Consider the following 11,967-nt stretch of genomic DNA (forward strand, 5'->3'; position numbering starts at 1 on the left):
AAAAAAAATAACCCAACTGAACGCCGATTTATTCTTTTTCCTGCACTGCTCTAATGGCTGCTGCAGACCAGCTCTCTCCACCTGCCAAGGCCCTAAACTGTGGGATATGAAATTATGGCAAAGGCGTCTTTGAGAGGTGCGGGGAGAGAAATGATTCAGGCAGAAGAGGAAAGGTGACGTTATTATAGCTGCTCCGGACCAAGAGCCAGAGAAAACTGCGGCAGAGAAACTATGTGCACGTGAAAAAAAAAAAAAAGAGGATCCTTTGCTTGAAAAGCTTAAGGTGTTGATAGACTGCAGTGAAACGATGCGGGGTTTGTCTGCTCATTACCACTGACTTTTTTCCAGACTTTTGCTTGAGAACTGAGTTACTTTCTACCGTAAGTAACTGAAGATGCTGGAGAGGGAAGCAGGAGTTGGCGTGAGGGAAATCTGTTCTCCCTGCGGCCCCGGAGAGCTGTTTCCACACCTCGCTGTGATCCACCATCGAGCGCTCACAGCTCTTTCCCATCCCTCCTGCAGGAAACGAGGCACAGGTTATTAACAGAGCTGTAGAAGTCGCGGGGGCTGGTTTTGCTCCCGCGCAGCTCTTTGCCATCAGGGTGCGAGAGGAGGAGGCAGAAGAAGCACACGCTGCGCACGGAGGGCGAGCAGCCTGGCCGGGCTCCCTGTGGAGATGCCACCCCCCGCACCGCAGCGGAGGGGGCAGCTCTCCCCCACGTCCCCCGGGGCGACGCTGGGAGCGGGGTTTGCCACAGAAAGGCATCCCTGAAGCTGCCCTTGCCGCCCCCCAGCCCGCCCCGGCCCCACAACCCCTGTGAGAAACATGGCGGCGGGGGGGGCGGTACCGCGTGAGGGAGCGGGAGAGGAACCGGCGCTTCCCATTGGCCGAGCCCGCCGTCTGCGAGCCCCCCCCCCCACAACTCGACGCTCTATAGGCTGCCGCGCACCCTCAGCCCGCCCCTCGAGTCTTCCCTGCCCCGCCCAAGCAAGCGGCCGTAGGACTCGCCTTTCTGCGCGCGCGCGGCGCGCCGGAAGGCGCATGCGCCGAGGCGCGGCGGGGGGGGCGGTGCCAGCAGTGACGCGCGGCCCCCCTGGCCCATCCCCTCGCCCTTCTCGCTCGCCGTCAACAGGAAGGCGGAAGCGCGCGCGAGGCGCGGCGCGGCGCGGCAAGATGGCGGCCGCCGGGCGGCTGTGCGCGGCGCTGCTGTGCTTGGCGCTGGCGGGCGGCGCGGCCGCGCTGGGGAAGCGGAGCGCGGTGAAGGTGCTGTCGGACGGCATGTGGCGGGAGCTGCTGCAGGGCGAGTGGATGGTGGAGTTGTGAGTCGGGAGGGGGTCCCTCGGGCTGCCGGGAGGGGGGGGGGGGGGGCGGGGGGTGTCTCTCAGCGGCCCGCTGTGAGGCCGCGGGGGGTGGCGAGCGGTGCCGTTGAGTGACAGTGCTCCCCCCCCCCCCCCCCCCAGCTATGCCCCTTGGTGTCCCGCCTGCCAGAACCTGCAGCCCGAGTGGGAGAAGTTCGCCGAGTGGGGCGAGGACCTGGAAGTGAACATTGCCAAAGTGGATGTCACGGAGCAGCCGGGTGAGGGTCTGGCGGGGACGGTTCAGCGCTCCCGGCGACCTCGCCGTGGCTTTGGGCCTCTGAGCGCTCGGGGAAGACGTTTGGGGCGAGTGCGTGTGCTTTTAGAAATAAACAGAATTAGTAGGAAATGGTAAAGCTTTTTTACTGGTCCCTACCGAGGGCAGATCACTAAGCACTCTAGTCTCCCTTAGCAGATAAAGGGAACAAGAGGATTTCTCTAGGGAGCGATTTGGAGGGTTTCAAGGAGGTTTTTGACCATGGTTTTTAAGCATCATACAGAGCAAAAACGTGGTGTCGGCCTTCCCTGTAGCAGCACCCCCCTTCGGGGGCAAAAGGGGGTGCAAGCAGCCTGGTCTCCCTTCGCCGCAGCTCGCTTTTCTGAATGGCTCTCGTGTCTGTGTGGGGTTTGTAAAAATTGACCTTCCCCGGGTCTGGTACTTTTCTTCAAAGTCACTGAAGAAGTTTAGAAACTTTCCTCGCTCGGGTTATTGTCTGCAGGCGCTGGGGGTTGCAGGTGGTGTGGGGAGAGGGGAGCTTTGCTCTCCAAAGAGCTACAGCCAAAATGGTCAAGTAGAATGAGTATCCCCAGACATCTCTCCCTCTCCATGGAGAAACTTTCTCTTTGTCCAGGGACTTTTCTTTTAGACTGTGTAGTGTCTAACGCAAGTTTCGTGTTTGCTCACAGTTAAAGATTGATACCTGGGGGAGCAGCTGCTTTTTATTTTGGTGTTTAATAACATTTCTTGCCTTTCCTGACCCAAGAGTGCTCTGTTGTTCTGACAACAACTGTTTTCTTCCAGGATTAAGCGGACGATTCATCATAACTGCGCTCCCTACCATCTATCAGTAAGTATGCGATGCAGCAGGGTTGTTTTGAGGAGAGAGGACTATTTTTTTTCCTTTTTAGGGGGACAAATGAACGAGATCTACCTCTTTAAAGAGATCTACCACGCTCTTTAAGAATGACTTCCTTTACACAGAGACAGCCACTCTTCCCCGCTGTGACCTTACAATACTGCCAGATGATTTTTTTTTTCCTTTCCCTTCAGGCCCTGTTTATTCTGTCTTTTTCTGGGTGTTTCCATGTTGCAATCTTTTCTCTGTAGGTTGATCTTTCAGGCAGTGGTGTGGCAAGTTCATTAGGAAGGTCGTTATCGTTTTATGGGATCACAAGCTAGCGATGATGCACGTGGAGTCAAGGTTCTAGAAATACTTGTAGTCCAGATTTCTGGAAAGTGTTTTAGAATTGATATAATCTAAAGCAAAGTAAAACTAAAAGCCAAACAGGCGAGGTGATGGGAGGGAAGGTGTTGAGTGGAAGCAAATGTGGCGTGCCTGGGTCTGGCTAAAATAAAGGATTTTTCTTGCTTATTTTGCAGCTGTAAAGATGGAGAGTTCAGGAGGTACCAGGGTGCGAGAACTAAAACTGATTTTATAAATTTCATCAGTGACCAGGAATGGAAATCTATTGAACCAGTTTCATCATGGTTCGGTCCTTCCTCTTTCCTGTAAGTTTTGGTCTGATTTTGATAATAATTTGTCGTCAAACGTGCTGGGACAGGTCTTTAGGGGTGCCACGGCGGGTGCTGCCTCCTGTTCACCGCTTGTGCGGCAGCTCCGTGCTGGTGAGAGGGCTGGGGACGGGCTGGGTGCGTGGTCAGACCTGCTTCGGGAGGGTTGTGTGCGCCAGCACAGCGCGGATGCCCTGGGCCAGGTTCACTTTAAGGCTTCAAAGAGTTGTAGGTGGCTCTATGGCTTTATTAAACTCTTGGAGGGAACTTGCTGACGCTTGAAGTTCTTCTGTTTATACGGCTGTCTTGAAAGACAGGTGTCTGGGGAGGAAGGCAGGAGCCTCCCTTGAAATGGAAAGTGCAACCCCCTTCCCTCCAAATTATTATAATTTTGAAATTAACGGGTGTTCAGGCAAAGATATGGGGAATAGGAATAACAGGTCTTTGCTAATATATATATATATATATATATATATATATATATATATATATATAACACAAGGCAGGGAGAAACAAACAACCCCCTGGTTTACACTGACAGAGTCAGGAATACAACGTGACACCCTGTTAGGGTGGCAGTAGCAGTCCGATAAGATGCTGGCTGCAGTCCTCCTGAAGCGATGGATGTAGTTCTGTGGAAGCAGCGATCAGGTAAAAGAGTCTGGTCTTCCTCCGAAGGTCCAGTGGTAGGTAGGTAGCTCTTGTCCTCTGGAACTCCAGTGGGGGGAAAAGCTCCTCTGGGAATCCAGTGGAAGAAGGCTGCTCGGGTGTTGGAGATCTCCGTTTTTATTTGGCATGGACTGCTTGGCTCCTTCCCCCCCCCCCCGGGCGGAGCATCTCACCATGGGATGGGGAGTCGTGAGGCAGTTCCTTGATGGGCCATGAACAGGAGATAGCCCAGGAGCGAGTTACCGATGGGTCAGGCGATAAGGCATTGTTGTGCCCATGAACAGGAGATAGTCCAGAGGGGGGAGGCAGGGAGCACCGCCCCACCTGGTCTCAACAGCTCCTGAAGATGGTGATAGAATACTTTTTTTTTTCCTTTTGGCACATTTTACACTGTAACCTAGGACAACGGCAGATGTTTTGCCTGGCTAAATTCTAGGAAATTAGCAATAAACCCCTGGAAATTAATGTAGCAACGTAGTCGTTTAAGAAGACACATCTGTAGCAAAGTTAAAAGCAGAGTGAAACGGTGAAGGTTCCTCCGCTGGAGGAAAAGTGAAGTGGGGAGACTGTAGTCTGAGAAGCACCACGCCATTTGGAATCCTTTCGAGTTTTGTGGCTTTGAAGTGCTTTTAGTTGTTGCTGTGTGGTGGTTTCAGAGTAATTGAGTAACTGGGGGGGATAAAGCATGTTGGGGGCACCGTTGGTTGAGGCAAATGAGCCCAATTGTCCGTGGTTTTTCTTCTGTTAGAGCGATGGTGGCTGGAACGCCTCTGTGCTGTAGCAGTGTTCAGGTTATGAAGCGTCATGCTGAAATTCTCCATTTTTTTTTGGTGGCCCTTCTGGGAAGCTCAGCGTTGTTCCTCTGCCTGCTTGCAGTGCTCTTTGAATCTTCAGACTGTGTGGTTGATCTACAAAGTGTTAGCCCGCACCCAGGAGTGTGTGAAACGGGGTATTCATTTTAGGATTAATAAGGTTTTTTTTTTTGTATTAAAAATGTACAGGACCAGTTTTTTGTGCATACTGAGGCAGTGTGCAGGCTGCTTCTGCGGCTCACTCGTTAGCAACTTCGGTGGGCTTCACATTTCAGATCCTCCTTGCCTTTACACATAGTGACTACTTAATCCTGAAGTTTCACAGTAACAGGGAAATGTCGGAATCAGCAGGGTATTCGTGGCAGCTAGCCTGGTCTTTGTCACTTGTGTGTAAAATACATGGCTAAACTCAAGTGTCTGAAGATGTCTCGGTTCTTTTATAACCTGATGGGGTTTTTAATAGGTTAATTTTTTGTTGTAATAAAGTGTCCAGATGCTTAATATCTTGAATAGGGTTCCAGCTGGCTGCTCGTAGACTGTTGATCCAAATATAACTTAGAACATAAATGAAAAATTAGTTTGTCAGCAGGTGCAAGCCAAGGAAGTTTGTGAATTTGTAATTGTCCATATGTGGAACATCACACAAGCTGGTGTTGGTACCGAAGGTGGCTTCATGGGAACAAGTGTTTATTGAAGTAAAGGACAAAATAGAAGATAAAAATCAGAGTAGGTAGAGGGGAGACTAGGCATGAGCAGAGGGTTGTTCAACATGGGGCTAAATAATGACCAGTCGGGCGGATCAGAAGATACAGGTGTGTGACTGGCTTAAAGATGTTTTCAGTTACTTGTTTCTGCTTTGTTTCAGGATGAGCAGTATGTCAGCTCTGTTTCAGCTGTCAATGTGGATCAGGGTATGTGCGTAGAGCTCTGCTTTATTTTACCTTAACAGACATGATATTCAGCTATTCTCGAAATGATTCTCTTCCCTTTTATTCCAGCACTGCCATGGTTATTTAACAGAAAACGTTGGAATACCGGTCTGGGCCTCGTATGCTGTTTTTGCATTGGCAACTCTGTTCTCAGGACTGATACTGGGACTAGTAAGTGAAGCACTTGAAACAGATTGGCTTGTGGCTACTGTGTGTTATACTCATGCCTTCTCTGCCTCGGTGTTTAATGGTAAGACCGGTTGTTCTCCAGCTACCCAGCCCCCTGAGCTGGAAGACAGGGAGCAGAATGAAGCCCCTGTAATCCAAGGGGAAATGGTTATGACCTGCTACACTGCTGAGGCACACACAGGTCTATGGGGCCGGACGGGATCCACCCAAGGGTACTGAGGGAGCTGGTGGAAGGGCTCACCAAGCCGCTTTCCATCGTGTATCAGCAGTTGTGGCTAACTGGGGAGGTTCCAGTTGACTGGAGGTTAGGAAATGGGTCTACAGAAAGTGCTGGAAGGAGGAAGGGGGAACTACAGGCCTGTCAGTCTGACCTGGGTGCTGGGGAAGGTTACAGAGCAGCTTGTCTTGAGTGCCATCACACGGCACGTACGGGACATCCAGGTGATCAGGCCCAGTCAGCATGAAAGGCAGGTCCTGCTTGACTAACCTGATCTGCTATGACAAGGTGACCTGCCTAGTGGCCAAGGCAAAGGCTGTGGATGGTGTCTGCCCAGACCTTAGTAAAACCTTGGACACCGTTTCCCACAGCATTCTCCTGGAGAAACTGGTTGCTCCTGGCTTGGACGGGTGTACTCTTTGCTGGGTAAAAAAACCTGGCTGCATGGCTGGGCCCAGAGAGTGGTGGGGAATGGAGTTCAATCCAGTTGGTGACCAGTCACAAGTGGTGTCCCCCAGGGCTCAGTATTGGGGCCAGTTCTGTTTAATGTCTTTGTCAGTGACCTGGATGAGAGGATCGAGTGCTCCCTCAGTGAGTTTGCAGAGGGCACTCAATTGGGTGGGAGGGTTGATCTGCTCGAGGGTAGGAGGCTCTGCAGAGGGACCTGGCCAGGCTGGATCGATGGGCTGAGGCCAGTGCTGTGAGGCTGAACAAGGCCAAGGGCTGGGTCCTGCACTGGGGTCACACCAACCCCACGCAGCGCTACAGGCTGGGGATGAGGGGCTGGAAAGGTGCCCGGTGGGAAAGGACCTGGGGGTGCTGGTCGGCAGTGAGCTGGACATGAGCCAGCAGTGCGCCCAGGTGGGCAAGGTGGCCAACAGCATCCTGGCCTGTATCAGCCATGGTGTGGCCAGCAGGAGCAGGGAGGGGATCGTGCTCCTGTACTGGGCACTGGTGAGGCCGCCCCTCGAATGGTGGGTGCAGTTTTGGGCCCCTCACAACAAGAAGGACATGGAAGTGCTGGAGCGTGTCCAGAGAAGGGCAGCGAAGCTGGTGAAGGGTCTGGAGAACAGGTCTGTGAGGAGCAGCTGAGGGAACTGGGGGTGTTCAGCCTGGAGAAGAGGAGGCTGAGGGGAGACCTGATCGCTCTGCAACTGCCTGAAAGGAGGTTGTGGTGAGGGGGGGTTGGTCTCTTCTCCTAAGTAACAAGCAACAGAATAAAAGGAAACGGCCTCAAGTTGCACCAGGGGAGGTTTAGATGGGACATTAGGAAAGATTTCTTCACTGAAAGATTTGTCAAGCGCTGGAAGAGGCTGCCCAGGGAAGGGGTGGGGTCACAATCCCTGGAGGTGTTTAAAAGACGTGCAGACATGGTTAGTGGTGGACTTGGCAGTGCTGGGTTAACGGCTGGACTCTCTGATCTTAAAGGGCTTTTCCAACCTTAGTAATTCTGTGGTTCTAATGTGTGGGGCGTGTGGAGGTTTAAACTTGCCTGTCTTTGCTTTCAGATCATGGTGTTCTTAGCAGACTGTATCTGTCCATCCAAAAGGCACAGACCGCCGCAGTACCCTCATTCAAGTAAGCCCACTTCTGATTCAGGGAAGCTCTTTGGTAACTCTTACTTAATAAATACCAGTATGTCACTTGTGTCTGCAGGACACGAGGTTTAGTGTAGGAGTTGACACTTGTGATTGATGCAGCAGTTTGCCCTTAGGGTTTATAGTGGATTTGTATTTTGTATTTAGCTAAAGCTAAACTATTTTTAAAGAACTTTTTGAGGAGATAGATAGAAAAATGGTTTTGCTGCATTTTCATACCTGCAAGAAGTGAAATTCCATGTGTGCAGCGAGATAAGAGTTTTGAGTGGAGCTGTCAGTGTGGCTAAGCTGTGGGTTTGCGTACGTTTTGGGGGCAAAGTGAGGATTAAAAGTGAATTTATTTGTGTGGGTAGTACGTCATGCGGTTTGGGGTTAGTCTCTGGAATTTTTCAAGGTAATCTTAAAAAGTCCTGGAAGAACGTTTGAGTGCTGGTTTATGGTTTGTAGGAACCTGGCTTTTTTTTTCTTTTAAAGCTGGAGGAAGCTTTCTATTACCTTGTCTAGGCAGTCTGTAATCTGTTAGTACTTGACCTGTCGGTAACTTCATGCTGGCAGCAATTCTACCTGAGATAGCAGCTGAAGTGGCTGATAGGGGCAAGTGCTACCTGGATTAAATTCATTAAAATTCTGTGCTAGCTTGTGATGTTAAAAAAAAAAATGTGTTTCCTATGGTAATGGTGTTTGTGTATGCATGTTCCCCTCCAGGAAAGCTAGCTCCAGAGTCAGCTCAGCTGCTGAAAAAGCTGGATGAAGAGCAAGAAGCAGACGAGGAAGATATCTCAGACGATGAAACGGAGGGTAAAGAGGCGTCCGACAGAAACTCGTCACCGAACGCTGTCAGGCAGCGCCAAGTGAACCCTGCTGCTGCGATGGATAAATCTTAGCTTGTTTGCGTGCAGGGTTAGCGTTTGAGTCACCAACTCAAAAGGAGATAAATGTCAAATCCTTCAGCTGGACGAGAAGAACGACTCCTGCCGTGGTGATATTGATGCATTTCACGAATTCAGAAAAACAAACCAAGGCGTCAGGTATTCAAAACTAAAACACGCTGTTGCAAATGGCTGAAACTTCTTCTGTCTGTGTGCAGAGAAGTGCCAGGAAATAATTTATGTGGCTTCTTGAATGACTTGTTCTATAGGGATTGTAAAACCGGTGTGCTTGTTGCGTTAGGGCACATTAGCAAGGAAAATGCACTAACCTGTTTGCTGTGAAAGCACTCGGAAAGCTTTCTCAGTGTCAGTCTGTCTAGTTGGGCTCTGAAGAAACGCTGAGGGGAGGAGTTCCTTCGGTGATGGGACGTGGTCCAAGCGTTTTATGTGACAGAACCTGCTTTCTGCTATGACAATGAGTGCTGCAACCCCCCCAGTCTTTCTTCTTCCAAGGAGGTGACAGTCGCTGTCTTCATTTAGAGGAACAGAAGTTGCCCTCTGAGCAAAAGCGCGAGCGCTTGTCTCTGCCATCCCCCGGTGGAAGTTACCACAGGCACTCTGTGTAGCGTGGATTCCCTGGCTGACCAGAAACCTGCTCTTTGCGTCGATTCCTTTTAGAAAAGGCTGTAGAAAACTCTTAGGCGCTTCTTGGCGGCGTTAATTCTTCTCTAGGAAAATGACAAGTAGCACCACGAAGTCTCGTTTGTCTCAGTGACTCCGATGCGGATGGGAATAGTTTACACGCAGGGTTCTCTGCTGAACGCAGATCCTCTCCCTTCATCCTGCTGGATGGCAGCAGGGCTCTGCTTAATTTCAATACATCCTCAGTAATTTCTGCTTAATCCCATTTTAGAGCAAATCCAGTCAGGCTCTCCCGGGTCTGAAGTTGAAATAACTGCTTCTTAACTTCTTTTTGCAGAAAGTCATCTTTTTTGTTTTCACAAAAACCTCTTGAAACAATATTCCATAATTCTTTCTTTAAAAAAAACCCTGTAGCCTACTGTTTTCTGTATGGTATTTGTTTTCACTCTGTATAGAAATAAAAAGAGTGCACATGCTCCTTGGACCGCTGTTATCGTGCATCACTCGTGAAGAATTTTCCATATTTTTCCAGTTAATGTCCAAAGTATGTGCAAGGGAAGGGTTAGCCTGATGCTGAGCACGCTTAGGGGTTTGCCACAAGCCTGTTCTTGCTGGGTTGTGGGGTTTTTTTGGTTTGATTTGGGATTTTTTGTTTGTTTTAGTTGTTTGGGTGTTGTTTTTTTTTTTTTTCTGAATTGTTCATCCGAGTGGGTTTGCAGGACTGGCAGTTGATAGATCTGTGTCAATAGTAAACTTAGTTGTAAGTAATTAAGGCTATAAGTGTAGAAATGCTCTTGATGATGTTTTTGCTGCAGCTTGGCTCTCCAAAGCCAGGCTCTCCTGGTGATTGTTAAGAGCATCAGATAAGGAGCTCGTCGTGAATGCTGTGGGGTATGAAAGAAATATTTGGAAAAACAATATTCAGAGCTCTTGGGGGCGAATTGCCTTGTAAAGCTGTTAAGAGTATGCCCTGGTTTTTGTCAGTCTTGAATGCTGCTTTGGAAGTTGCATTTTGAGTGTGTCTCATAGATGGTCCTTCATCCTCTGTGTTAGGAATGGGAAAAGGTGATTTAACTGTCCGAGTGAATCTTCCAACATGTGCTTAGATGAGTAAGAGTGAGTTGTTGTCCTGGAACTTCCTCCTGTGACCCTGTCTTTTTCTGAACGTTGGTGCTCTGGAATGACTTAGGACTTCAGTGCTGTGTTAGGAAGGTACAACTGATGCTTGAAAGGGTCCTTTTGGTTAAAATCCGAGTGTTCCTGTCGTTTTGAAGTATCAAAACTTTTCCTGGTCTTTGAAGGAAGACCACTGTGTGCCATAAATGCCCTTAAGGTGTTGGTCGGGTGGGATTGCCTTAAATTCTCTAAAAGTTTAGCTCTTGGCCTTTGTCACTGGTAGAATAAAGCAATAAATGTGCGGTATACTGAGGAGAACCGGTAGCGCTGCCTTTGGTAGGTGGTTATGTTGTTAGTTTGGAGGGGGCTTGAGAAGGTGGGACACGGAAATGCTGTTGGTGTGTTGAGGTGTTTTGAAACATGAACTATATGGGCTAACTCCACTGGGAATATATTTAAATGTAGCTGTTACAAATTCAGGGGTTTCTCAGTTACTTTGAAAGTGTTTGTGCAATATAGGAAGTATATAGTGATAACTTTGGGCTAACTTTTGATTTTAAAAGAACAACCTTTTTTCATTTCTTGCTGTACTAGACTCCTGGTTTAACAAGAACTTCTAGCACTGACTTACCTTTGCCTTCTGCACTCCTACCTTTTTCTTACTGCCTCCCTGCCTCAGGCAAGTAGCCAGATTCCAAAACTGCCTCGTAGTGTTCCCAGCTGCTGGAATCCAGCCTCCTGTGCTTGTGATTAGTGTCACTTCTGCAAGTTCTGGTTTGATTATCCATAGGCAGCCTGCGTTTGCTGACCTCTGTAAATCTTACTGTTCATAGTTCTAATAATGTTATGGTTTTGTCCTGTGAATATTTAAGTTTCTTGATATTTTATTTTACAACCTATATTCCAAAGATGTTTACTGAGGCTGAGCAAAGGTTGCAATGTTACAAGTGTTCATAAGAGCCTGTCCTTTGTGTGTATCGATGATGCTTGAATACCAGTTTTGTAAAAGTCAGACTGCCCTTTCCCTACCATCACCTTGACCGAGCTGTCCCTTTTCATTCCAGAAGGAATTCGTTAACTGTAACAATACTTTTTTTTTTAATGTTTCAGAGAGTCTTCAAGTAAAAAATAACCACCAGCTTTGGATTCCTGTGTTCGTGTGTCTTGTTTTTTTTTAAGACAGTATCTTGCTGTTTAGCCATGAAACAGAACTGCAGCTTTTTCCATGGAGAAAAAAATAATGCTGTAGCTAACACGCTGTTTGTGGTAAGTCTTTTGGAAAAGACAAGTTCAAAAAATACTTCAAACTAAAGCTGCGCTGAGGTACTTGCCTTTTTTAATGGAGACTGGTTTGGGTACCTCACGGTAGCGTGAGCTGACCACCTGCCCTTTTGGTTTGTACCGTTTGGGAAGGGGCTTTCACGCACACCAGGCAGCGATGGGAATAAAATGGGTTCTTGTGTAGCACGAAGAATGTAGGCTGGAGTTGACAAATGGTGTTTAAAACTCAGTTCCTTGTAACTTTTTTTCCTCATTTCCCTAAAAATGTGTGCAAATCGTATTTCGGCTGCAGATGGGCTCCTCCCCTCTCCCACCTCCGCGCTGCGTATCAGATCTTAGCAGCTGGAGGGGTCAGCGTTGGGGAATTCGTGGGAGGCTGAGCTCAGAATGGAACAAGTGCTGCAGTGGAAGAGGCTTCCTCAGGAGGAAACAACTCCAGGCAAGGTGTGCTCAGAGCCTTGCTGAGTAACAGCCGGCCCAGCCCAAAACCTTCCATCAGAGCGGCTGGCTGGCCTGTTCCTTGCTCTTTCCTCCACCTCTTCTCTTAGGTGTGAGCG

General features: G+C 49.0%; 1 protein-coding gene across 1 annotated transcript; it reads left to right on the top strand.

Annotated features, from left to right (window-relative positions):
• Positions 1 to 1,174: 1,174 nt before the first annotated feature.
• Positions 1,175 to 11,275, top strand: TMX1 (thioredoxin related transmembrane protein 1). The gene is made up of 8 exons (XM_086462170.1): positions 1,175 to 1,320; positions 1,462 to 1,577; positions 2,378 to 2,423; positions 2,957 to 3,085; positions 5,435 to 5,480; positions 5,568 to 5,669; positions 7,413 to 7,482; positions 8,208 to 11,275. The coding sequence occupies exons 1-8, from the start codon at positions 1,175 to 1,177 to the stop codon at positions 8,384 to 8,386; spliced, it is 834 nt and encodes a 277-aa protein (XP_086318296.1). The 3' UTR covers positions 8,387 to 11,275.
• The last annotated feature ends 692 nt before the right edge of the window (positions 11,276 to 11,967 follow it).

This window comes from Leptosomus discolor, chromosome 3 (genome assembly GCF_034619465.1).
Source record: "Leptosomus discolor isolate bLepDis1 chromosome 3, bLepDis1.hap2, whole genome shotgun sequence".
Classification (NCBI taxonomy): Eukaryota; Metazoa; Chordata; class Aves; order Leptosomiformes; family Leptosomidae; genus Leptosomus; species Leptosomus discolor.